The sequence below is a fragment of the Ornithodoros turicata genome, unplaced genomic scaffold (assembly GCF_037126465.1).
Source record: "Ornithodoros turicata isolate Travis unplaced genomic scaffold, ASM3712646v1 ctg00000914.1, whole genome shotgun sequence".
Lineage (NCBI taxonomy): Eukaryota > Metazoa > Arthropoda > Arachnida > Ixodida > Argasidae > Ornithodoros > Ornithodoros turicata.
The window spans coordinates 128,116-153,770 of record NW_026999416.1 but is presented as its reverse complement, the minus strand read 5'-3'; the positions used below and the strand labels follow the sequence as shown (position 1 = coordinate 153,770).

Here is a 25,655-nt window from a genome sequence, read left to right as displayed (position 1 = left end):
ACTATGCAGAAAGTTCTAGGAAATATATCATTTGGTTGCAACTATCATAAGTGTGGAGCCGTTGCTTTTCTGCGTTTTCTCTCATGTGCCTTATTGGGTTTTATACTAACGCATTCAGTTTGTGCAGCATGATCTGACCCAGCAAGGAAGCGTCATCTTCTGTTTGGCCTTCCTGTGTCGCTTCTTCAAACACAAGCTGCACTGATGATCAGGCCCTGCCGATAAGCGTGTCGTGTCGAAGGAGTAATCTCACTCACAAATTTCATGCCACGCCTTCAATTCCCTGCGCTAACGATACGGTTCGTTGAATTCGGTCGATTGCCAGTGCCATCATGTTGAATATGTAAATAATTGTGCGATAATGATGGTTACATTACCACCTTTGTTGTGATCAACATTACTAATTAATGAAATATTAAAAGATAAAAAAAAGTGTAGCAATCCTTAAAACGACAACGGAAGACAGCAGAGGCTATAACCAGTCAGAACACACTCCTCCTGAGATGTGGTGACCTTTGCCACCGACGTAATAAGAGCTACTGTTCTCCGAACACATGTAGGATGCATTATGCGCCAGCGCCCTTCCTGTGGTTATACTCACACATCGAGTTCGATGCTGCACATTGGTCTCTCATTTCACTCTGCATCTTTGCAACATAATTTTGAAGAGGTTGTTCACCACAACCTTTTGGTTTTAATTGGTCTGGAACACAATTCTTCTTGTACTCCAACATGCTGCAAAAGATAGCAGACAAATATCTGTTACATGACCCGGACCTTCTCGTGGCTAATAAATTCTACTATTACTATTCGCACTAATTACAAAGCAGATCCGGATTGTAAGACAGACAACACGTGGCATTGAAGCACAACAGTAGTAGAGGGCCTGGCAGAAACAAGCCCCGGGCGAAACTAGCACCCCCCTGCCCTGAGCCCTGCGTGTATTTTTCCCTGCGCGGCGCGTGTGCGGATGGTTGTCCACGTGATTATCGGCGGGGGAGGGCTGCGTGCGCGCTTACCCTCTCACATTTTTCAGCCTGGGCAGACTTCTTGGGCCGACTTTACATATTTTTCCGACAGCAGGTGAGCGGTTTACATGCAGAGACATGCAAAGAAGGGTCATACACAAAAAAGGACAAATCAAAATATATTTATTAATGCCAATCAAGTTGAGATATATTTATTAAAGCCAATAGTGCTGGGAATTGTGATGATAATCAGGTGAAGGAGAAATTTTCCTACTTGGGCGTCACGTGGTCGGAGGGCTACGTGTGCGTTTACCATTCAGCCTGGGCCGCCGACTTTCGTCATTTTTCAGACTGGGCCGACTTGAATCATATTTTTTTCCAGCTACAACAGGTGTGCAGTTTACATGCAAAGGATAGCCATACACAAAAGTAAAAGTGAAAATATATTTATTAAAGTCATTAGGAATTATGTTATGACTCTGTGTCAATGGGAAAAACTTAGCCAAAAATCTGAAATAGAAGGAACACAATACACGTAACAATACTTATTAAAGGTATGATACAATAGCATTGAATAGGTATCACAAATCAAACACAATATTTTTTATTAGTGGAAGTTTTCAATGAATCAGAAGTGATAGCGCATTTAAGATATTCTTAATCAATACGATTACAATCAAAATTATAAAAAGTCTGAGATGTAAGAATCTGATAGGTGTAAGTAATTTCGAGCACAATAGCTAATATTCCAATGTGACACAAATTTAATTTCTATTGAAGTGAATAGCACAGACATAAGGCAATAATTCGAATCAACACATAGCATTAATATAGAACCTAACCGACATGTAGGGAAATAATAGCTACACCATATCAAAACGATCACCACATTTAATCAAACAAGATATTCTTAATCAATATGATTATAAACAAAATTATAAGTTGTATTATAAAAAGCCTAATATTCCTATACGCGAGAACCATCTTTGCAATAGCGGGAAGTTCTGATAGTTGTATGTAATTAACTGTGAACAGCAGAGACACTGGAAGACTATGGGACACGAACACAAGACGAACAACAACAACTTTCTTTTCGACCTTGGAGATTGGGGAGTTAACACAAGACGAAATAAAATCTATACCACTACAAAGAAGATATTCCACTTCACCACATAGCACGCTCCTAGCCAACAAACAGAACAAAGAACGGCACGAACACAAGAGGAAAATCAGAAGAAAAAATCAAACTCATCAGAAAATAGATATGTTAAAAACGAACTTCACCACATAGCACGATCCTAGCCAACAAACAGAACGACACGAACACAAGAGGAAATAAATTCTATACCACTACATTGGTTAATCATAACAACATAGTAATCTATCATTCAGAAAATGAAAAAATCAAACTCATCAGAAAATTGACATGTTAAAAACTTCACCACATAGCACGCTCCTAGCCAACAATCAGAACAAAGAACGACACGAACACAAGAGGAAAATCAGAAATCAAACTCATCAGAAAATAGATATGTTAAAAACGAACTTCACCACATAGCAGGCTCCTAGCCAACAAACAGAACAAAGAACGACACGAACACAAGAGGAAAATCAGAAGAAAAAATCAAACTGATCAGAAAATAGACATGTTAAAAATGAACTTCACCACATAGCACACTCCTAGCCAACAAAGAACGGCACGAACACAAGAAGAAATAAAATCTATACCACTATGAAGAAGATATTCCTAATCAAAACAACACAGTAATCTATCATTCAGAAAATCAAACTCCTCAGAAAATTAATATTCCTATACGTCAGAACCATCAATGCAGTAGCGTGAATATCTGTCATAACATTTTCGAGCGCAATAGGGAATCTCAATTTCATATTCCAACATTACTCAACTTTTAATTTCTTATTAAGTGAATAGCATAGACGTAAGGAAATAACGAGAAACAACACAATCAACAGCTACAATTAATAGAGAGCCAAACCTGCGCACCATCCAACACATAGAGAAATAATAGCTAATCAATCTATCAATGGCGAAATAGCACAGACTTAACGCTGAAGAACAGAGGAACACGCGGCGACACGTAAACAACAACAGAGGAAAATAATCTATCATTGAACCATCATAAAATCGATCAATATACAATTTTCATTCTAACAAACACTACGAACCTTGATGGAGGTATCCAAGACATAGGAAATATGCATGGTTTTCACTCTTTTCCTCAAAGCCGGGAGACTTTGTCTATATCTATGTGACCATAGCACAGCGCATGCTTTATCACTCAAAGGGTTAGGGGCTATATTACTTTGTCCAGCAAACAGAACGCTCTAGAGGTCAGATAAGAGAGAGTTCAAAAGCGATATATTTTATGGTGCAGCGCAAATAGATGTCGGTATGACTCGCTGGGGTCACTATCTTTTCGAATCCTTTCCCTGAAATGGAAATCTTTCGTCAAAGTGGTTGTCAAGTCGGCTAAGTTTGTAGAGATGCGATATTGTTATTGAAGATGTAAAGAAAGTCCAAATTATTAATTGGTAGCAACGATACCCAATCAAAAACGAGAAACAAATTTAATTACGTCAATTTTTGTAATATCTTGCAACAGAAATTTCTAATGAACCACACAGAAATATCAAATGTGAAAATGCAACTCAGAGTTATGAGGCATTCCCATCTTAGAGGTACTTACTTATGTCAATCGAGTGAACAATTGAAACAAATACAAGACAATAATTATCTCGAGCGGTAACTTCACAACTAGTAGAATATCAGTCGAGTGAATACTTGAAACAAAATCAAAACAGTAATTCTCACTACAGGTGGAGATTATAGCATTCTAAATCAGATAATAAAATTTTAATCAATAAAATAAACATAGATATGCTTTTAATTAAGTGTGGACGTGCACTTGAAAACGGAAGAGACAATTGCTCTACTTTGAAAAGATGGACAGATTTTGTACTCGATACCATAAGTCATGGGAAGATGTGATAAAAAACTGCTTCGAAAAGGAGGAGCCGCGAAACGATTTCATTATCGCTGCATTTCAATACGTCCTAGACATGGTCGTATTCGGAGATATGGTACAAACTACAGAACTGAAGGTGCAAGAATTTATATGCCGAATCTACAATACTTATAAAAATATCTGCACATCAACGTCGGAAGGACCATTGGGATTGATGGCGGAGTTTTTGAGGTTTGCCAACGAAGAATTGAAATACACTAGACCAGATGTAATTGTAATCGTTGCAATGGGTATTGCGTACATCAAGAAATCAGTCGGATCAAATTATCATATACAAGCGGTCTATATCGCACGATTCATTACGGATTTGTTGAAATTACACATATCTGAGATGGAAAGTACATAAAATCTTATCACGTGATATATTCCACTACCACGGCAACGCAATTATTTTCTTCTACCAGTCTCTGCAACGATGTCGAATGAACAGAAGTTCAATATTGTCGTGCAAGGTCTGATGTATCATCATTTATTGAAACTCAACAAACATATCAATTGTGGTGGACCACCGGACGATTTTCATCTAATACTCTCTTGTACGCCATTCAAGAACCTTCATATAAAGAAAGGAAGCATCAATAAGAGACTGTGCAAGTTCATCGCGACAAAGTGCAAGTTGCTGAAGCAACACAAACACGGCGACAACATATCGCATGCATTGATCAACGCTGGATTCAAGCGCCCAATAATCAGAATAAACTATTTAATGTCTTCGGAATTCATCAATGAAGACAACAAACGAAAACTTCAGAGTTTGAAAGAGAACTGTAATTTATCGAAATAAACAAGTGTATAACTGAAACAATAATTGTAATCTTTGTCATCATTATAATGAATTCTACGCATCACAATGAAAAACACTTTACATTTAGCATGGCTAGACTGAGAACAATGATCGCTAAGGAAACGAATATTCCACAATTTGTGTAAGAATTCTCATATGGAATGAGTCCTGACCACCAAATAGGTTTTACTCGACTACACTCTGTACAAGTTCAACACCCGAGAAACGGGAAATAAGGCAAGATAACTGATCGCGGCGGGATAACTCAAAGCATTCGCGACACAGTGTCATCGACTTTTACAACTGCATTTGGGTTCGGTGCCTGGGAGATAACACGAAGCCTTCGCGAAAAGCGAATCTATTATCAGATGCCACAATGCAAACGAAAGATTTTACGAGCATGAAGTGCAGGCTGAGATAGCCGTGGGTGTGTAACCGTTTAATGACTATGACATGAGATGCAGGGAATAAACATGCTGTGATCAGTACGCAGCCAAGTCCAGAATGAGAATATGAAGTACGCGCTCTCTCGTTTCTTCGTTAGCCACCAGTGGCGCCACCACAATACCTCCCCCTTTAGATCGAGCCGTAGCGGTCGACAGGATGACGATCCCGTAAGGGGTAGCGGCGTACACTGCTGTCCGGTCCCGTTGCTTCGTTTCCTGGTGCCGACGTTGGCCTGCGAACGGGAGACGGTTCAGTTGATGTCTGGTTGTCGCCACAGGAGGTGAAGGTGTCATCGACTTCTGGGAATGGCAAGAGGCAGTCTGGTGAGAGACAAGAGACAGGCGATGCCCTAGGAAGTTCGTCCTCCCAGGATTGAAGACTTCCCCTTTGCTTCAGATGATCTTTATGTACGCGATGCATCTTACCATCAGCGTCTCGCACTCGGAATATAACCTTCCCCTCCTGGCCCACAATGGTCGCACTACTCTCCAATCCAGGTGTTGGCCGATCGCTAGGAAGTGCTACATCCTAATCTTCACTTGTGCGGTGACTAGAGCAGTCCACCTGGAATTGACTAAATCTATGTCGGCCGAAGATTTCCTGATGGCATTCAGAAGATTCCTGTCGCGAAGAGGTATCCCTGAGACGATGTATTCGGATAATTTTAGAACGTTCAAGCGAGTGCGGCGCGATCTCACCCTCGATAGGCTCTCGCAGCATCCTCAAGTAAGCGGGTTCCTCACGGGGCGCCGCCTCTCATGGAAGTTCATCGTAGAACGAGCAGCCTGGTGGGGTGGGTTCTGGGAGCGTCTGATTCGAACCGTAAAGACGTGCCTGCGCAAGATTCTAAGCAGAAACACCCTTGGATACGAAGATCTTGCTACGATCCTCGCCGAAATCGAAGCTGTGATGAATTCTCGGCCACTAACATACGTCTCGGAAGACCCAAACGATTTTGCGGCCATCACCCCCTCCCACCTTTTAGTAGGCCACAGGCTCACCGCTCTCCCATCACGCGAGCCAAGAGCCGCAACCGGGTCAACTCCCGTGGACCTACGACGACGATGGATTTACCAGGAGAGGTTGACAGACCGGCTTTGGGAAAAGTGGACGAAAGAATATATCCTTTCCTTGCGATCGGAACAACCACAATGGGGGTAGCCCATTCCGACACCTCGACTGGTTCCAGCACGCCATTCTTTACCTGACGTTGTAGGTCAGCTTGTACTGCCTCACGAGTCGCAAAAGGAATCGGTCGTGGCTTGAAAAACTTTGGCTGAGCGTCGTTTTTGAGATGGAGATGAACCAAGGTCTTGGTACATCTACCGAGCTGATTGCGAAAAAGATCTTCGTACGCCCCCAGAATCTCGTCCAACGCAGCGATTGAGCTAATGGAACCAACAAACAGCTCGTTGAGATTGATGCCTAGCTTGCGTATCCACTCTCGCCCAAGGAGATTAGTGTGCTCTATCTTGGTGAAGATAACTGGTAGGGTTTCTTCTCTTCCATCGATGAAGACATGGAGGTCTGCCGCCCCACGAAGCGGAATTTCATTCTTGTTGAAGGCGCGTAGACGGACTGGAGAGGGATGTAGCCTTGGCTCGCCCAATTTCCTGTACGTCCGATCATCCAGAAGCGTGGCACGGGAACCAGTATCCACTTGTAAAACGACCTGCTTGTCCTTGATCTGGCAAGTAAGGAACTTCCCGTCCTCTTCATCCGCAAGGAACACGTCCGTCACAAGCTTCACCTTGCGGACCCTCTTGCCTTTCTTGTGTTTTGCCTGTGGCTGGGATGTACGGCACATCTTTGCAATATGGCCAATCTTCCCACAAGCGTGACACTCTTCGTTACGAAATCTGCAAGATTCCTGGAGGTGGTTGGAATTTCCACACCTGAAACAAGACTCCTTGCTGGCATTCCTGGATGTAACCTTGTGCACGGCCGTCCCCGCATGCAACTGCTTCGATTCAGCCTCTGCGGCCAAAGAGCTTTCAGCCAGCCGAATCGCTGTGTCCAAAGTTAGACTCTTCTCGAGGACGAGCCGGGCGCGAATGCGTTGATCACGGAAACCCACGATAAAGGCAGTTAGTAAGGAACAGGCTCTGACATCTGTTTCCGTTTCGTATTCGCAACGGGAAATTATTGCAGACAAACGCTGAACGAAGTCTTTGACGGGTTCGCCCTCTTGCTGACGCGCGGAGAAGAGCTTGGACCTCTCAAATTCTCTGAAGCACTTTGGCGTGAAATGTTCCGATAACACGGCCGTAATGTCTTTGAAAGGTACCTCTGTGACGATCCGAGGCTGCAGTAAGTTGTAGAGTCGTTTAAAAACGTCCGGACTGAGTGACGAAATCAAAAGTCCACATTTGTCCGCGTCGTTGATGACCCTTGCTACTTGAAGCGCTGCCTGGAACCGAATCTCATAGAGCTTCCAGTCCTCCTTCTCCGGATCGAACGTGCCGGGACTTCGAAACCGTCGTACTGCATCATCAGAGGCTGCTCCCGACGTTGGCGTCGTTGCCGATTCGTCCCCTTGCATTTCAGTCAGAGACCCGCTCGTCGCCAGTTGAGATAGCCGTGGGTGTGTAACCGTTTAATGACTATGACATGAGATGCAGGGAATAAACATGCTGTGATCAGTACGCAGCCAAGTCCAGAATGAGAATATGAAGTACGCGCTCTCTCGTTTCTTCGTTAGCCACCAGTGGCGCCACCACACAGGCCAAGTCTACATTTCTAATAATGTAGTCTTCGTAACACACGGCACACAAATGTATATGAAATAATTTCCAAGTGGCAATCAGATTTTGGGAGAAGTGGATCACACATCCGTCATCAGAAGTGCTTAGCCAATATACAATGAAGATGAGCGTTATGCATAAACACAACGGAAGATATGTTATATTATAATAACCAGATCAGCGCAGGTCACACATAAACGTAGATCCAATTCACAAAATATACTCGAGATTTCCCGTAACCATACAGAAAACCTATCACATTATTTTAATGTCATAGCATCCGGGCACTACAAATGGAAAGGCCATACTTTAATTTTATAAGTCTTTAGCTATTTATTAATAACGCGTCCTGGAGTAGCCAGTCCCGAGTGGCTCGAGACTACAATCTCCATTTTTTTCTTTTAAAATCAATCAATCAAGACTTTAGCTCATATCGTTGTAACACGTAATTCCACACTAAAGAGAGTTTTCTACTTTAAATTTTCAAAATCAAAACTGCACGCTATTTCTTGCATTTTTCTAAAGATATAGATTAAAAAGTTATGCATATACTCACACATACTATACAAGATATTTGATTGTGGATTAATTGCTAAAATTTATCGATCCACATTAGGGAGAAGTGTTGACTACCACACAGCGGTAAGAGTTTAATCACTATTTGAACAAGTGTTGCGATTTATGATCAGTGTTGTAGAGTGTGTAATTTCACAATACGCAAGCTTTAGCTCGATCACTTTGACGAGCACTCTTTCACGATGTCAGAGAAGTTAATCGAATGGATTGATATTTTCTGTACGCACTATAACATAATGCGAATTCTTTATGTCGTGGATATTAAAAGTTACGAATATTTTCCGAACGAAATTTACTTAAGACTCGAAGAAAGGGTCACCCGCGTCGTCGAAGACGTTTCGGCAACACGCCGGGCCGCGTTTCCCCTATGCCGTACCCGAAACCGAACCCGATTCCGCGCCCGACGCGTTAAGCGGTACCGCACGTGAGCGTGTTGCTTTTTTCCGGAAACGGGTTCGTCGACGCGGGTGACCCTTTCTTCGAGTCTTAAGTAAATTTCGTTCGGAAAATATTCGTAACTTTTAATATCCACGACATAAAGAATTCGCATTATGTTATAGTGTATGCAGAAAATATCAATCCATTCGATTAACTTCTCTGACATCGTGAAAGAGTGCTCGTCAAAGTGATCGAGCTAAAGCTTGCGTATTGTGAAATTACACACTCTACAACACTGATCATAAATCGCAACACTTGTTCAAATAGTGATTAAACTCTTACCGCTGTGTGGTAGTCAACACTTCTCCTTAATGTGGATCGATAAATTTTAGCAATTAATCCGCAGTCAAATATCTTGTATAGTATGTGTGAGTATATGCATAACTTTTTAATCTATATCTTTAGAAAAATGCAAGAACTAGCGTGCAGTTTTGATTTTGAAAATTTAAAGAAGAAAACTCTAGTGTGGAATTTGCGTGTTACAACGATATGAGCTAAAGACTTGATTGATTGATTTTAAAAGAAAAAAATGGAGATTGTAGTCTCGAGCCACTCGGGACTGGCTACTCCAGGACGCGTTATTAATAAATAGCTAAAGACTTATAAAATTAAAGTATGGCCTTTCCATTTGTAGTGCCCGGATGCTATGACATTAAAATAATGTGATAGGTTTTCTGTATGGTTACGGGAAATCTCGAGTATATTTTGTGAATTGGATCTACGTTTATGTGTGACCTGCGCTGATCTGGTTATTATAATATAACATATCTTCCGTTGTGTTTTTGCATAACGCTCATCTTCATTGTATATTGGCTAAGCACTTCTGATGACGGATGTGTGATCCACTTCTCCCAAAATCTGATTGCCACTTGGAAATTATTTCATATACATTTGTGTGCCGTGTGTTACGAAGACTACATGATTAGAAATGTAGACTTGGCCTGCACTTCATGCTCGTAAAATCTTTCGTTTGCATTGTGGCATCTGAAAATAGATTCGCTTTTCGCGAAGGCTTCGTGTTATCTCCCAGGCACCGAACCCAAATGCAACTGTAAAAGTCGATGACACTGTGTCGCGAATGCTTTGAGTTATCCCGCCGCGATCAGTTATCTTGCCTTATTTCCCGTTTCTCGGGTGTTGAACTTGTACAGAGTGTAGTCGAGTAAAACCTATTTGGTGGTCAGGACTCATTCCATATGAGAATTCTTACACAAATTGTGGAATATTCGTTTCCTTAGCGATCATTGTTCTCAGTCTAGCCATGCTAAATGTAAAGTGTTTTTCATTGTGATGCGTAGAATTCATTATAATGATGACAAAGATTACAATTATTGTTTCAGTTATACACTTGTTTATTTCGATAAATTACAGTTCTCTTTCAAACTCTGAAGTTTTCGTTTGTTGTCTTCATTGATGAATTCCGAAGACATTAAATAGTTTATTCTGATTATTGGGCGCTTGAATCCAGCGTTGATCAATGCAGGCGATATGTTGTCGCCGTGTTTGTGTTGCTTCAGCAACTTGCACTTTGTCGCGATGAACTTGCACAGTCACTTATTGATGCTTCCTTTCTTTGTATGAAGGTTCTTGAATGGCGTACAAGAGAGTATTAGATGAAAATCGTCCGGTGGTCCACCACAATTGATATGTTTGTTGAGTTTCAATAAATGATGATACATCAGACCTTGCACGACAATATTGAACTTCTGTTCATTCGACATCGTTGCAGAGACTGGTAGAAGAAAATAATTGCGTTGCCGTGGTAGTGGAATATATCACGTGATAAGATTTTATGTACTTTCCATCTCAGATATGTGTAATTTCAACAAATCCGTAATGAATCGTGCGATATAGACCGCTTGTATATGATAATTTGATCCGACTGCTTTCTTGATGTACGCAATGCCCATTGCAACGATTACAATTACATCTGGTCTAGTGTATTTCAATTCTTCGTTGGCAAAATTCAAAAACTCCGCCATCAATCCCAATGGTCCTTCCGACGTTGATTGGCAGATATTTTTATAAGTATTGTAGATTCGGCATATAAATTCTTGCACCTTCAGTTCTGTAGTTTGTACCATATCTCCGAATACGACCATGCCTAGGACGTATTGAAATGCAGCGATAATGAAATCGTTTCGCGGCTTCTCCTTTTCGAAGCAGTTTTTTATCACATCTTCCCATGACTTATGGTATCGAGTACAAAATCTGTCCATCTTTTCAAAGTAGAGCAATTGTCTCTTCTGTTTTCAAGTGCACGTCTACACTTAATTAAAAGCATATCTATGTTTATTTTATTGATTAAAATTTTATTATCTGATTTAGAATGCTATAATCTCCACCTGTAGTGAGAATTATTGTTTTGATTTTGTTTCAAGTATTCACTCGACTGATATTCTACTAGTTGTGAAGTTACCGCTCGAGATAATTATTGTCTTGTATTTGTTTCAATTGTTCACTCGATTGACATAGGTAAGTACCTCTAAGATGGGAATGCCTCATAACTCTGAGTTGCATTTTCACATTTGATATTTCTGTGTGGTTCATTAGAAATTTCTGTTGCAAGATATTACAAAAATTGACGTAATTAAATTTGTTTCTCGTTTTTGATTGGGTATCGTTGCTACCAATTAATAATTTGGACTTTCTTTACATCTTCAATAACAATATCGCATCTCTACAAACTTAGCCGACTTGACAACCACTTTGACGAAAGATTTCCATTTCAGGGAAAGGATTCGAAAAGATAGTGACCCCAGCGAGTGATACCGACATCTATTTGCGCTGCACAATAAAATATATCGCCTTTGAACTCTCTCTTATCTGACCTCTAGAGAGTTCGGTTTGCTGGACAAAGTAATATAGCCCCTAACCCTTTGAGTGATACAGCATGCGCTGTGCTATGGTCACATAGATATAGACATAAAGTCTCCCGGCTTTGAGGAAAAGAGTGAAAACCATGCATATTTCCTATGTCTTGGATACCTCCATCAAGGTTCGTAGTGTTTGTTAGAATGAAAATTGTATATTGATCGATTTTATGATGGTTCAATGATAGATTATTTTCCTCTGTTGTTGTTTACGTGTCGCCGCGTGTTCCTCTGTTCTTCAGCGTTAAGTCTGTGCTATTTCGCCATTGATAGATTGATTAGCTATTATTTCTCTATGTGTTGGATGGTGCGCAGGTTTGGCTCTCTATTAATTGTAGCTGTTGATTGTGTTGTTTCTCGTTATTTCCTTACGTCTATGCTATTCACTTAATAAGAAATTAAAAGTTGAGTAATGTTGGAATATGAAATTGAGATTCCCTATTGCGCTCGAAAATGTTATGACAGATATTCACGCTATTGCATTGATGGTTCTCACGTATAGGAATATTAATTTTCTGATGAGTTTGATTTTCTGAATGATAGATTACTGTGTTGTTTTGATTAGGAATATCTTCTTCATAGTGGTATAGATTTTATTTCTTCTTCTTGTGTTCGTGCCGTTCTTTGTTGGCTAGGAGTGTGCTATGTGGTGAAGTTCATTTTTAACATGTCTATTTTCTGATGAGTTTGATTTTTTCTTCTGATTTTCCTCTTGTGTTCGTGTCGTTCTTTGTTCTGTTTGTTGGCTAGGAGCCTGCTATGTGGTGAAGTTCGTTTTTAACATATCTATTTTCTGATGAGTTTGATTTCTGATTTTCCTCTTGTGTTCGTGTCGTTCTTTGTTCTGATTGTTGGCTAGGAGCGTGCTATGTGGTGAAGTTTTTAACATGTCTATTTTCGGATGAGTTTGATTTTTTCATTTTCTGAATGATAGATTACTATGTTGTTATGATTAACCAATGTAGTGGTATAGAATTTATTTCCTCTTGTGTTCGTGTCGTTCTGTTTGTTGGCTAGGATCGTGCTATGTGGTGAAGTTCGTTTTTAACATATCTATTTTCTGATGAGTTTGATTTTTTCTTCTGATTTTCCTCTTGTGTTCGTGTCGTTCTTTGTTCTGTTTGTTGGCTAGGAGCGTGCTATGTGGTGAAGTGGAATATCTTCTTTGTAGTGGTATAGATTTTATTTCGTCTTGTGTTAACTCCCCAATCTCCAAGGTCGAAAGTAAAGTTGTTGTTCGTCTTGTGTTCGTGTCCCATAGTCTTCCAGTGTCTCTGCTGTTCACAGTTAATTACATACAACTATCAGAACTTCCCGCTATTGCAAAGATGGTTCTCGCGTATAGGAATATTAGACTTTTTATAATACAACTTATAATTTTGTTTATAATCATATTGAATAAGAATATCTTCTTTGGTTAAATGTGGTGATCGTTTTGATATGGTGTAGCTATTATTTCCCTACATGTGGGTTAGGTTCTATATTAATGATATGTGTTGATTCGAATTATTGCCTTATGTCTGTGCTATTCACTTCAATAGAAATTAAATTTGTGTCACATTGGAATATTAGCTATTGTGCTCGAAATTACTTACACCTATCAGATTCTTACATCTCAGACTTTTTATAATTTTGATTGTAATCGTATTGATTAAGAATATCTTAAATGCGCTATCACTTCTGATCCATTGAAAACTTCCACTAATAAAAAATATTGTGTTTGATTTGTGATACCTATTCAATGCTATTGTATCATACATTTAATAAGTATTGTTACGTGTATTGTGTTCCTTCTATTTCAGATTTTTGGCTAAGTTTTTCCCATTGACACAGAGTCATAACATAATTCCTAATGACTTTAATAAATATATTTTCACTTGTACTTTTGTGTATGGCTATCCTTTGCATGTAAACTGCACACCTGTTGTAGCTGGAAAAAATATGATTCAAGTCGGCCCAGTCTGAAAAATGACGAAAGTCGGCGGCCCAGGCTGAATGGTAAACGCACACGTAGCCCTGCGACCACGCGACGCCCAAGTAGGAAAATTTCTCCTTCACCTGATTGGCATCACAATTCCCAGCACTATTGGCTTTAATAAATATATCTCAACTTGATTGGCATTAATAAATATATTTTGATTTGTCCTCTTTTGTGTATGACCCTTCTTTGCATGTCTCTGCATGTAAACCGCTCACCTGCTGTCGGAAAAATATGTGAAGTCGGCCCAAGAAGTCTGCCCAGGCTGAAAAATGTGAGAGGGTAAGCGCGCACGCAGCCCTCCCCCGCCGATAATCACGTGGACAACCATCCGCACACGCGCCGCGCAGGGAAAAATACGCGCAGGGCTCAGGGCAGGGGGGTGCTAGTTTCGCCCGGGGCTTGTTTCTGCCAGGCCCTCTACTACTCACAACCCTGCAGGGAATACAAGACGTGACCACATTGAATTCTTCCCGCAATTTTAATTAGATTCAATAAGAAATGGGACTGCCAATTCGTCCAACGTGTCCAGGACGACCATTTACCATTGACTGAATTGGACGTTTGCAGTGAAGCTGCCTTCGCGAAACCGAGTTCCGCCGCGTTGTGTGGCGAAGACCGCATCCACGAAATAAGGAACCGAATGCATGAATTGATTTAATGGGTGCCAATGAGAAAGGCTGATTTGCAATTGATTTAATGAGATCCAACATTTTATGTATCACAGACTCCGCCAATACATGGAATGAGAAGTCAGGTGGAAGAATTGTTCTAATTGGTATCAATGAGAAACTGCTTTCCAGTTGATTTAACGAGATCAACCATGCTGCTTGGCATGTTGGAAATACAATAAGTGAGACGCCAGTTGTTGGAGGAATGGACGTAATAGTGACCGACGGTACATGCTCACTCTAAAATTAAGTAATGATATGATTAGGAAGAAAGCTGTACGTCCGCGCAGAAAATGAACTAATTCGAGGAACTGGTCTTATTCGAACAAATGAAATTCCAGAATACGTATTGTATCGAAAAATATGTCACTTAAGGAAGTGAAAATTGAATGGAAATGTGTAATTAAAATTTATTCCTAACAAATCAAATAGCCGTTGCCCAATGTCGCGGAGGCTGACCGCTGGGGCCTAGGCCAAGGAGGGCGCGTTGTAACAAGTTTTCAACGCCTCCCATGAAAATTGTTGAATTTTTTGGAATATGGAAGTACATGTGCCGTGGTAACTTCGTATTTCTGCTCTTACTTGAAACTATTGTTTTTGTATTCCAGGCAACATTCAACAGGGCTTAAAGGGACGGTCTCGTACCCCCTGAAAATGGAGTAGTGCTAATTTACCCGACAAAACACGCCACAGTTATTCAATAACCGAATTCAATTGATAAAGATTGCAGAGCATGCCGCGATCTGCGTTGGAAGATAATAAGAGCGACCACGTCACCCTGCGGGTAAGTCCGTGATAGGATACATAAATCGTCTGCTTTTGCGCGCGCTGGTGCATCGGCGTGAGCAGACGACTTTCAGAAGTTACTGGGCACCGCTGCAACTCTCTTACATTTTCTTTCAGTTCTCAGGTGAAAAACGCGCAGTCCAAGAAGTGGCAAGCATGGTGGTTTAGAACAACTATGTTATCCCTGAGAGACAAGTTCAAAGTCGCAGGACAACCTCATCCACAATCACAAATCTGAAGTCGCCGGACATCAGCGTGCGTGGTCGCATTACAGCTCCAACCAAAATATATTACGCGCGCTTCCATTACACTCCGTTGTACACTGATTGTGCTTCGAAATGAAGTGTCGCTGACGACGTACATGGAGGAGGAATGCGTGTTTATTTAAAAACCGCATTAAATACTCGCGGAAAGAAAACACGTGACTTAGCTTCCACGTATCCGATTATGCACCACATTATCGGAGACCCCACAGTCAATGCTCGGACTACATTCTCCGCTCGCGGAGGTATATGCCTGAGTGTCCGCATTGCGAGAGCAAAAGGGATGACTCAACCCAAGATGCTTCTGTAAGTTACAATTACCATGACAACGACGACGTACCCGCACGCCGATGTCATACATCAAAGGTCTTTGCCAAGGTCTGATAGAGCTTTTTGTCTCTGGCTCCGCCACGTTTGTGGAATTAATAATAACAATACTACTACTACGACTACGCTTACGACTACGACTACTGCTGCTACTACTACTACTACTACTACTACTACTTCTACTACTACTGCTGCTACTACTACTACTACTACTACTATTACTATTACTATTACTATTATTATTATTATTATTATTATTATTATTATTATTATTATTATTATACGTGACGTATGCATTAGAGAAGCGCGGCTTTCGTCGTCTGCTATTACGGCACGTTTCGACAAATTCCTCGAAAACGACTTGGTTATTCCGAATGAAACTTTGACGGTTGTATGTGTACTGTACTCGTGAAGCTAGTTTTGGCTATGTTTCGGAATCGCCCCGGCTGTAGGAGACCGTCCCTTTAAAGGGACTATGAAATTTCCCGAACCCCCATACTTTTTTTCGATGGAAACTGTTCTTCCCGCAGAGAAACTAATCTGCCACAAATTTTTCCGGACGAAATCGCTCCACTCTGCGAGGAGCGCGCGCTGGAAATGTCTCTTCCGCGTTCCTCCTCTCCCGCGCATATTTCCCTGTCGATGGTGTAACTGTACGGACCGCACTTCGCTTCCCCGTTACGTCACCGGTGTTGCACAATGGCAAGTAATGCCGCGAGCTCGCGCTGTGGCTGCCGCCACTGCCGAAATCTGCCGATCGGGCGAAAGCTGCTGTCATGGAGATTTCCACACCCGATGAACGCATACGCGGGATCCTACGGCGCATGCTCCTGGCGGGATTCCTCGGCTCGGCAACACGTCACGATGACGTGTTGCTGAGCCGGCCGTGGTCGCGTCAAGTTGCCCGTTGTGTCTCCGCTCGGCAGCTCGCCACGGCGCGGCGCTAGCTGTCCTCCCTTCGCCGCTCCGTTTAAATTCGCTCCCGAGAAATCCGCTCGCGCGACGAAGGTAAAATTTCGGTTCTAGACTCAGAAAAATGTCTTCTTTCGAACGAAACGAAGAAAAAAATCGTTTCATAGTCCCTTTAAGAGGAAGCGTTTCTGCAAGTCGCCGACGTATTCTTCAGTCTGTTACCAAACGTCGAAGCGTGAGAATGTGCGTGATGAATGTCAAGCAATTGGCGCTTTTGGGGATTTCATTTTCAGGATTTTTTTTTCAGTTTTTAAGGTATATGTAGTCGATGTGTCAGACATTTTCGTTTTTTCTACGTTTTTACCGATGCTTTTAGCTTGTAAGCAGCCAGATGTGCGTTAAGATCGCTATGAACGGCGCTGTGTGCAACGGTATGTAATGTGTTTTGTGCATACTTCATGCTGACATGCCCTGTAAACGCGCAGTTGTTTGTTGTATATCCCATTCAAGTAGTTGGTTATATTTAAAATAAATACATACATATGGGATGCATGTATGAGCGTGTGCGATTCCTGCGATGGAAATAAAATGGATGCTGAAAGAGTGCTGATGCGAGTGACTTGGTTTGGATGAAACGTAGACATGGTGTTGAAGAACGATAGGACGTTAGGCAGACAACCGGTTTGTATGCTTCATGTGCTGCATATTGCGAGTTAATGCACACACTTCTGTCTATACCCGGTGTGTGCCTCATATGGTCGCAGAGTTGCATTGTTGCAGATGCAACCGTGCGACCTGCCGGTTTTGGAAGTTTTTTTAAGTCTGGAATCTGGAATCTAAGTTTGGAGCTTTGGAAGACGCGAGGAGACATTGCACCCAGGATTGTATTGTCCAACCACCTGTAACTGAGCAACTTTAGAAACTGCATTTGTAAAAAAAACAATGAAAATTAAATACAAAGGGAACACATGCCATAACAGATTCCGTAAAAAGCCGCATCCCATGGCGCTTGCCTAACTCCAGCGCTATCCATGGCGCTGCGATCGAGAAAAACGACTATTCATCCATCCATCCACAAGGCATGCGGAGACTAGCGGATTCTTTCCCCTCCGCAGACGCAACCGTAATGTCTCAGCTGGACCCGACAGCTAGGGTGCTTGGTGAAATGACGCGAAGTATTCGCGTTAATGTTTCTCCAAACCAAACCCCACAGCGCGTTGTCCTCTCTAGCAGTGCATCGTAATTCCTTGGAGTACTGCCAGTGGCTTATGAGGAACCGCAGGCAGCTTAAAGTATCATTATCGACAGATGTCTGGACCTAAAACAACAAAGTATTTGCCCTGCACGGGGTGCGCAAGAGAAACGTCACGGGGGGTGTCAAGCATTCTGCTGAGTTCTGCGTCTACATTTGGCCCATATAAGCAAATCATTCAGCAAAATTGTTCAAATTGTTCACGCATTTTCTTACTTATCATAATGCCGCTGTAAAACCGCCGGACCCAGACGACGAAGTGCTTACCAGCACAGTCGTTTGTCGTTGCCGGACATCAGGCCTCTAGAAATGATGCCGTGTTCCTGTTCGTATTTCCTCAAGCACACATCTTCCGCATCTGATATTGCTTTTTGATTGCACTCCAAGCCTGAAAACGAACAGTATGATATATTTGGGTACTCATAATACAAAGCATGAGCCCGCCTTTGATAACTTGCCTAGGAAATATCCCCTGTTCCCAGCTTGACTTGTTCCACATAGATATATCAGTGGTAAAAACCGGTGGCGGATCAAACCGCTTATATTTCGCTGCCCTCGTTAATTGCCTGCAGCCTTATCCACAGCGCCACCGAAACTTTAACAACGAGAAAAATAACGCAATAAGATGACGTTGCATCACGTTGCGTGCACCAGTCGGCGTCCTGCTGGGGGTTAGAGTTAAGCGGACTGCGCTGGTTTTTGGGGCAGTCTCCCCACGGCTGTGACACATTGCGACATCGCTTGCGTTGTCAAAGCCAGGATGAACGTACTGTTGACATCGTGCAACTCTCACCGAACTTGCCAGTCGGGGCATCCGTGCACAATTGGCATTCGCCGGGCGGTCATGAAAGTGCCGGTAAGTATACCCTTCGAGCATGTTTACGAAATATTAACCATGCTACCAGCACAAACAGCTCTCGTGGTCGCCTCAAAGGAAGGAAACGAAGCTCTGTACATCTACACCCGTAGATCACCTTTCAGTGATTGTGTTGTTACGTTATGTTGCACTCGCGTTTAGTTAGCGTTTAACACGCTTATCGCTCCTGTGCAGGTTTTGAAGCAGTTTTTTTTTTTTTTTTCTGTGGTAGACAAAATGTCTAAGGCCTGGCAATGTATGGGCCTGTTGCTCTGGGCCAGGTGGCGCGAGTGAGCAGCAACATCAGCGCCCCAAATCATGCAACACTCCCCAGTATAGCAGACGACGCGGTACTTTCAAGTACACGGTTTCTAGTTGTTCGCGCTTTTCAAGAAGCACCGCTTTTTCTGTTGATTTCCTACAGGTTTTGTAGCTTCCTTGGCACCATACCGTTTGACACACCATGCAAAACCCGCTGATGGAACTCCTTACTGTTGGGATCCGCGGCCGTTTGGGCCCGAAATGGCGCTGTGCAAACTTCACTGCAACAGCCTTATTGGCAAAACATGATTGAAACACGAAGGGGTCTTTTCGGGAAACGGGCGCGTAAAATTCAGTGTTTTTTTCTTTAATTATGTCTAAACGTTTGCCTGTTTCAAAGGATACGTGTAGGAGACAAAATATAATGGTAGATAAAATATAATACGAATGAGAAATGAAATGGAAATAAATGATACCAAGTGTTGCAGTGGGGACACCTACAACCAGCGAAATCACGTGTCGAATTTGGAACATAATTCCACTAGAGAGCATATTCGCCACTTTCTATATCACAGAGCGTCCGACCTGCGCACCAAAATTTGCGACTGTCCTGCTGGCCTGGATGCATACTAAAGGATGCATACTAAAAATTTCGCAAGAATATCTTCTAAAACTGGAGAGATATCGCTTCCAAAAACGGCAAAAAGTGAAACACTCGAATTCAAGGTCGGATTTTCTCGAATTTTTGCATAAAACTATTCGGTAGAAACCGTTCGGTTACTGTTTATCATCATGTACGATGAACTTCTAAATATAAAAAAAAAATCTGGAGGTCAACGGGTCCTGCCTGCATGACCTGACGTGAAATCCGCCTGGGGGAACACTCATCTGAATATTTCGGAGAATGAAATTCGAACGAAATTTGGAATCATTCGTAGCAGCAGGCGTTCATTTTTGACCACTTCAAACACCGACCTTGTCAGATCGTATCTATGCGACATAATAATTAGAAACAGAGGCATATTAACACGATAAAAATGACGGCGCTTGTATGTAGAAGATTGTGGACATGTGAATGAAAGAGTGTCACCAATTATTCGAGTAACTGCAGAAATCCTTGAATAGGTGCAGAGAGACTCTTATGCAAAATATAGATGCCTCTTATTGGGATCTCGAATAATGTGGAAATCACCTGCAAGCTTTCATTTTACTGCAGGATATTTTGGGAATTTAACGGATGTGTCCTTAATATCTTGCCATCCTAACTGTATGGTAGCGTTGATAAATGTGCTCTTACTTAATTCTGTTGTTTATGAGGTACTGTGCGATATTATGTACACTGCAGCCCACTAGGGTGAGAATGGACGGGCATCATACTCAGATTGGTTTTACCATGGTAATCCTTGTCCCTCAACTTCAATTGAACAAGTCCTTGTATGTTCAAGTAACTCATCCACTAGAGTGTCCTACCGGTTCATCAGTAATTTGTGCTCCTGGTAGAGTACTGTTACGTGCTGTAAAAATACTTTGTCGAATCGGCAAGGGAACAGCATGTTTTATTGTTCAGCTTAATGTGTGTTGCTAATTTGCCATCTGGGCAATGCATTTCGATTCAAGCATATCAAATGGAACACTGTTATTCTGCATTGCACATGTTTTCACCAAGATCACCTGCAACATCCGCACGAGCGTTGTTGTGAAAATGCAGTAGATTAAGAAAACAACCTGTCTGGTCGGAAATGCACCAACAGGCCTTATAGGTGCCAAAAGTATGGGTGCTGTACATGATCTTTGTATACGTTGAGTCAATAAAGATGTACTGAATTTGCTTTCCACACAGCACAGGTGAGTGAAGTGTGGTGATTGGAGGCGTAGCGTTTATTTGAAATAGCGTATGCTGACTGAAGCCAATGTAGGGCTCAGCGCATAACACTGGGGACGTAAAGGAGGCGTGGAGGCGTATATAAGCCGTGGCGGTTAACCCCTGTGGCGGATATATCCGATCATGAAGTAACGGTGCTTAATGGAGGAATGCAAGACAGCGCAATTTGTCCCAGTCATCACATGAATGCATCCTCTATTTTTAAACATCCGGAAACGATAAAAGATAACACAATTTATAACATAAATTGCTTATAATATAATATTATTTATAAATATCAATTGCACAATCCTGCGGTGTAAAATGAGAACTGAAACCACGCCACTCTCGTACTCAAAACCTGCGACGGGTGTGCACGTCAGAAGGTCACGTGTTAATTTAGAACGAATAAGCTGATTTAACTAAATGCTGATCTGTTGACCTAATAGGCCGCATCCCGGCCCAGATAAGCAGACCACCTCCCGTGGCATTGCGGGTACCATGTTGGCATTCCATGCCGGGACTGGGAGGTGACCCGCGTTCGAATCCGAATGCGGGCTGTCCTGTCTATGTGTTTAACCGCGGGTTTTAAATAATACAACTAATATACACATAAACTAAACTAAAACATATACTAAAGATATACTAAACAAATGAACTGATAAATTTCAGGGAATTAGTCGTGCATTGTTGTGTCGCAAACGATGTCAGTTATCTTAGGTGCAACTTGTATATTTTATTATGTATATTGGGTCATTGCAGGAATTTAAATAACCCACCATCGAGAGATACGCCTGGTCGGCCAGCGTTGCAGCGCGACAATAGCGAAAAAAAATATTCGCGGTACTTCTATTTGGTAGAGGTAAGACCTCGAATTTCCATGCAGTCTGATTTACGGAATATGGTCAGGGTGTTTTTGTCATGGTCAGAGTGGTACACTTGGATACATCGTCTGGGTATCCGGAACCCTGCCTCGTTCTTTTTTCTCACGTGTTTACTGAGGGCTTTTGAGTGGAATAATAGTCCCACATTCTGGGTGTTACGAGAGGTTAATTCACGAGTTAAGTACTAACTGAGATAACTATTTCATAAATTGTTGAATATTACATAAAGAGTGAAGCCGATGCTGCTCTGAATTCGGCGCAAAGTACCTGTCGTTGTTGCCAGCAGTGAGTGTCACGTTGTTGAACATGGTGGTATGTATGCCCTTAGGCTGGTCACACAACCAGCTTTATTAAGATAAATATTACAGAATAAAGGAATTAAAAGTTGATTACATTATTTCCGATTATTATTGGGACGGTAATGGCAGCAGGGGCAGCAGTGCTTGTGAAGTACAGCGACTGAATTTAGAAACACGACTGTTGACACTTTTTGTTATTTGATACTCACAGACTGGCCACGATGCCGCACAGTCAGCGTTGATTTCCTTGAAGAACCGTTGAAGAAGAACCGTCTCATCGCATCCTTGTCTTGCGAGTAGTTCCGGAACACAAGTACTGCTGTATTCGATCACACTGTAAGAGATAAGACGTATGCAATAATCCCCTAAATTACAGAGACATTCTGACGCCATCCCGTAACATCCCTTGATTGAGTCACGCAGAATAAGCAGCAATGTGAACTGCGCAGGAGAGATGGAAGAGTTTTTCCGGGAACTCGAATCGGCAAGCTGCGTCAAACGTAAATCCAGATAATTCCGAAACAGTCAATTTGCGTGAGAAATAACATGGCGCCCTTACTGGGCGACTTTTTCTGACAAAATAATACCCCCTCCCCACCGCTGCCCTGTTCATACAGCGGACCTACATCAGTAGCCGCGTTTACATAAACTCCACAGAGCGGCTCCAGTTGACTGCCGAGTCGAGTTGAAATGGACCCGACACTGCTTACATGAAGTCGCTCAAATGGGAGCCGATCGCAGCGAATGCATTCTCCAGTTCCTCTTTCTGGACCCACCTGTGCTGACCGATGGCTGTCTCGGTAGCAGCGACAGGATGGACTCGGTCGCACAGTTCGCTCCATCACAATTCGGCCCGGGCGCGTTTACGTGCACTTCGCTGGTATCGTCCAACGATTGAACCCACACCGGCTGTCGAGTTGACGCTACTCGACTTTGCGCGGGTTCAACTCGACTCAACATCGTTTACATGAGCGTATTGAACTCGACGCCTGGACCCGCTTATGTAAATTTCCCACTAATCTGTATGCCGCCAATATGGAGGAGAAGCAAGCAGAAGAGAAAGAGAAAGGAGGAGGAGGAACAGACTACAGTCTATGAACTCCGCCTGCAGAATCCTTCATTCTGACCTTCCTGCAAATTGGTATGCAATCACCGAGTACGTTAGCACACTCGCTAGTCAGCTAGTACGTGCCCTTGCCAGAGCGACACCGGAGGTTCTATGTTGGCTATACGTTGCGCAGACTACCAGCTCACCCTCTTCTACTGAGTTTCCGTTCCCACTCACCTGTTTACATATTTGTGTTTCATGAAAAGTGTGTCACCAGGAGCACAGATATGGAATATCCGCTCTCACGAAATGGAAAACATTTCGTGAGATGTGACGGCGTGCAGGTCTTTTTTTTTTCTTCCTTAGAAGATACAAGCTACAGAGTTCAGTGCATCGTGTGCTATCGTCTTTGCGTACCAAAGGGATATCATTAGTGGTTCTGCACCAGCGTAAAACACGAAGAGAGCTTCACGCATTGTGCAGAACCAACACGTTGCCCGTTACGTCCACAAAGGAGATAGCATACGTCAACTGTCTCATTAGCTGTCTAGCTAACTGTCATCTCTATTTCCACAAGTACCGGCGACGAAAAAACGAATAAGGGAAAGGCAGCAAAGGAGACATTCATAGGAGAATCGTCGTCAGCTGTACTCTGACCCGAATTTTCATTCACTGAAGCAGTCCAGAGTGCTATGGATTATACCTGTTCGGGTTCACAGACCCGTTTCCAGGTGTGTACCAACGAAACAACGACAGCGATCTCCATCAATTTCTATTGGCATGTCTCGGGTACACCAATTAAAACACCAGCAAACGCTGCACTGATAACGCAGCTCACTTCAGCACTCGCCATAGTACAACAATAGAAACCCCTGTTACCGCACCTCCCCACCTGGATCCGCCACTGTCGAGCGGCAAGCGTGGGTCGGCACAGCTCGAGTGACAGCCCTGATTTTATTCTCTCACACTTTTCTGAGTCACCCATCCATACAAACACGAGGAGGGAGGCATCTAGTGGAACTCATGGAAAATAGCTGAGGCGGATTTCCTCTAGTAGTGAGTGGAGAAGCAGTCACCTTGACAGTTTTGATCCACATTCATTATCACAACGTGTTGCGGCCGTTCGGAACGCACATGAAAAATCGCTTACCAACAATGCAGTTGGGAGGCAGCTTTATCCTTTTGGTAATTGCTGTAGCAGGTACTCTTTGCACTGTCTAGTAATCCTTGAGGGCAAACGGTACCTGAAAACGAAATATATGATTTTCTTTCTTCGATGTTTTCGCCGCCGGGAAACTGCACAATCGATGCTGAATGGTATAACAGAAGACTACCAATGCGCAGTCTTTTAAAGTAGCCGAATTAGAAATAACTAGTTTATTTATGTACTTACTAATTGTGTGGCTCGAAGTGCATTGGAACACAGGCAACAGTACAGCAAACCAACAAGGAAATACAGTACGTTGAATTGAATTGAACTGAGTTGATCGATTGGACTGGATTGATTGATCTTCGTTGAATACAACGAAGGCGACATCGTTATGCTGCATTGCCCAGCTGTGCGTCGAGGACACTCGTCGTTCCAAGTTCCACATCCCCTGGCAAGGGCCCTATACCATAATCTAAACACTTCCCAACAACATCTACCGTATACAACACCGGGAGCACAGGCGAAAACGGCCTGTCGTTCATCACAATCGCCTCAAACGGTTTTCTGGTATACCTCCCCAAGGGAGCTCGACACTTTCGTCGGACCCAGTAGATGCAGCTCCGCTATCGTCTCCACAGGATACTCCCGTGCAGGAGCGGGACTACCTTGGCTACGGAGGTAGTGTTCAGGATCAACCGGCCCTCGCCCTGGATATCAGTTCGGACGGGTTCATTGACATTGCCCGCTGACTCCGGCACACAGCTTACACCACCTCAAGGGAACAACGCTTCGCTCCCTCCAAGCCCTACCTCTTCAGTTTCTGTCGAACTCGGCACCCCATTTACTGCGTCGGATCAGGACGTGAATCCCTCCAACGATGCTTCACACACTCCTGATTCAACAGATGTTTCCCCAGGTCGCACCGGCACAGTACCCGGCGCTCCGTCTGACCGTCAGTCCGGCAACATGCAGTTGCGCCCTCGCGGACAGTTACGACCGCCTCAATGATACGAGGCAAACTCCTCTGTGGTACCCTTCGCGGGACGCGAACATCTCTCTGCAGGGGGGAACAGAGTAGCGGCCCCTAGTTGCGGAATGGGCGTGTTGAACATCGTGAGGACGGTGGGACATATGTTTCGTGACTCGGCGCTCGCGCTACACAGTAAATTTTTTTACACCTTTTTAGTGTAAATGGTTTGTCCCATAGCGCACCTCATATCAGTGTAAATT

At 42.9% G+C, this 25,655-nt stretch overlaps 1 protein-coding gene across 1 annotated transcript in view; it reads right to left on the bottom strand.

Moving 5' to 3' along the window:
* LOC135375664 (uncharacterized) overlaps positions 1–25,655 on the bottom strand; it is a 118,909-nt gene that overhangs the window by 40,360 nt on the left and 52,894 nt on the right. The window contains exons 10-13 of the mRNA XM_064608328.1: positions 24,426–24,519; positions 22,437–22,561; positions 18,334–18,454; positions 602–735 (exon numbers count right to left, since the gene is read on the bottom strand). Of these exons, the coding sequence (XP_064464398.1) occupies positions 602–735; positions 18,334–18,454; positions 22,437–22,561; positions 24,426–24,519 (474 nt within the window). The remainder of the gene's footprint in view (positions 1–601; positions 736–18,333; positions 18,455–22,436; positions 22,562–24,425; positions 24,520–25,655) is intronic.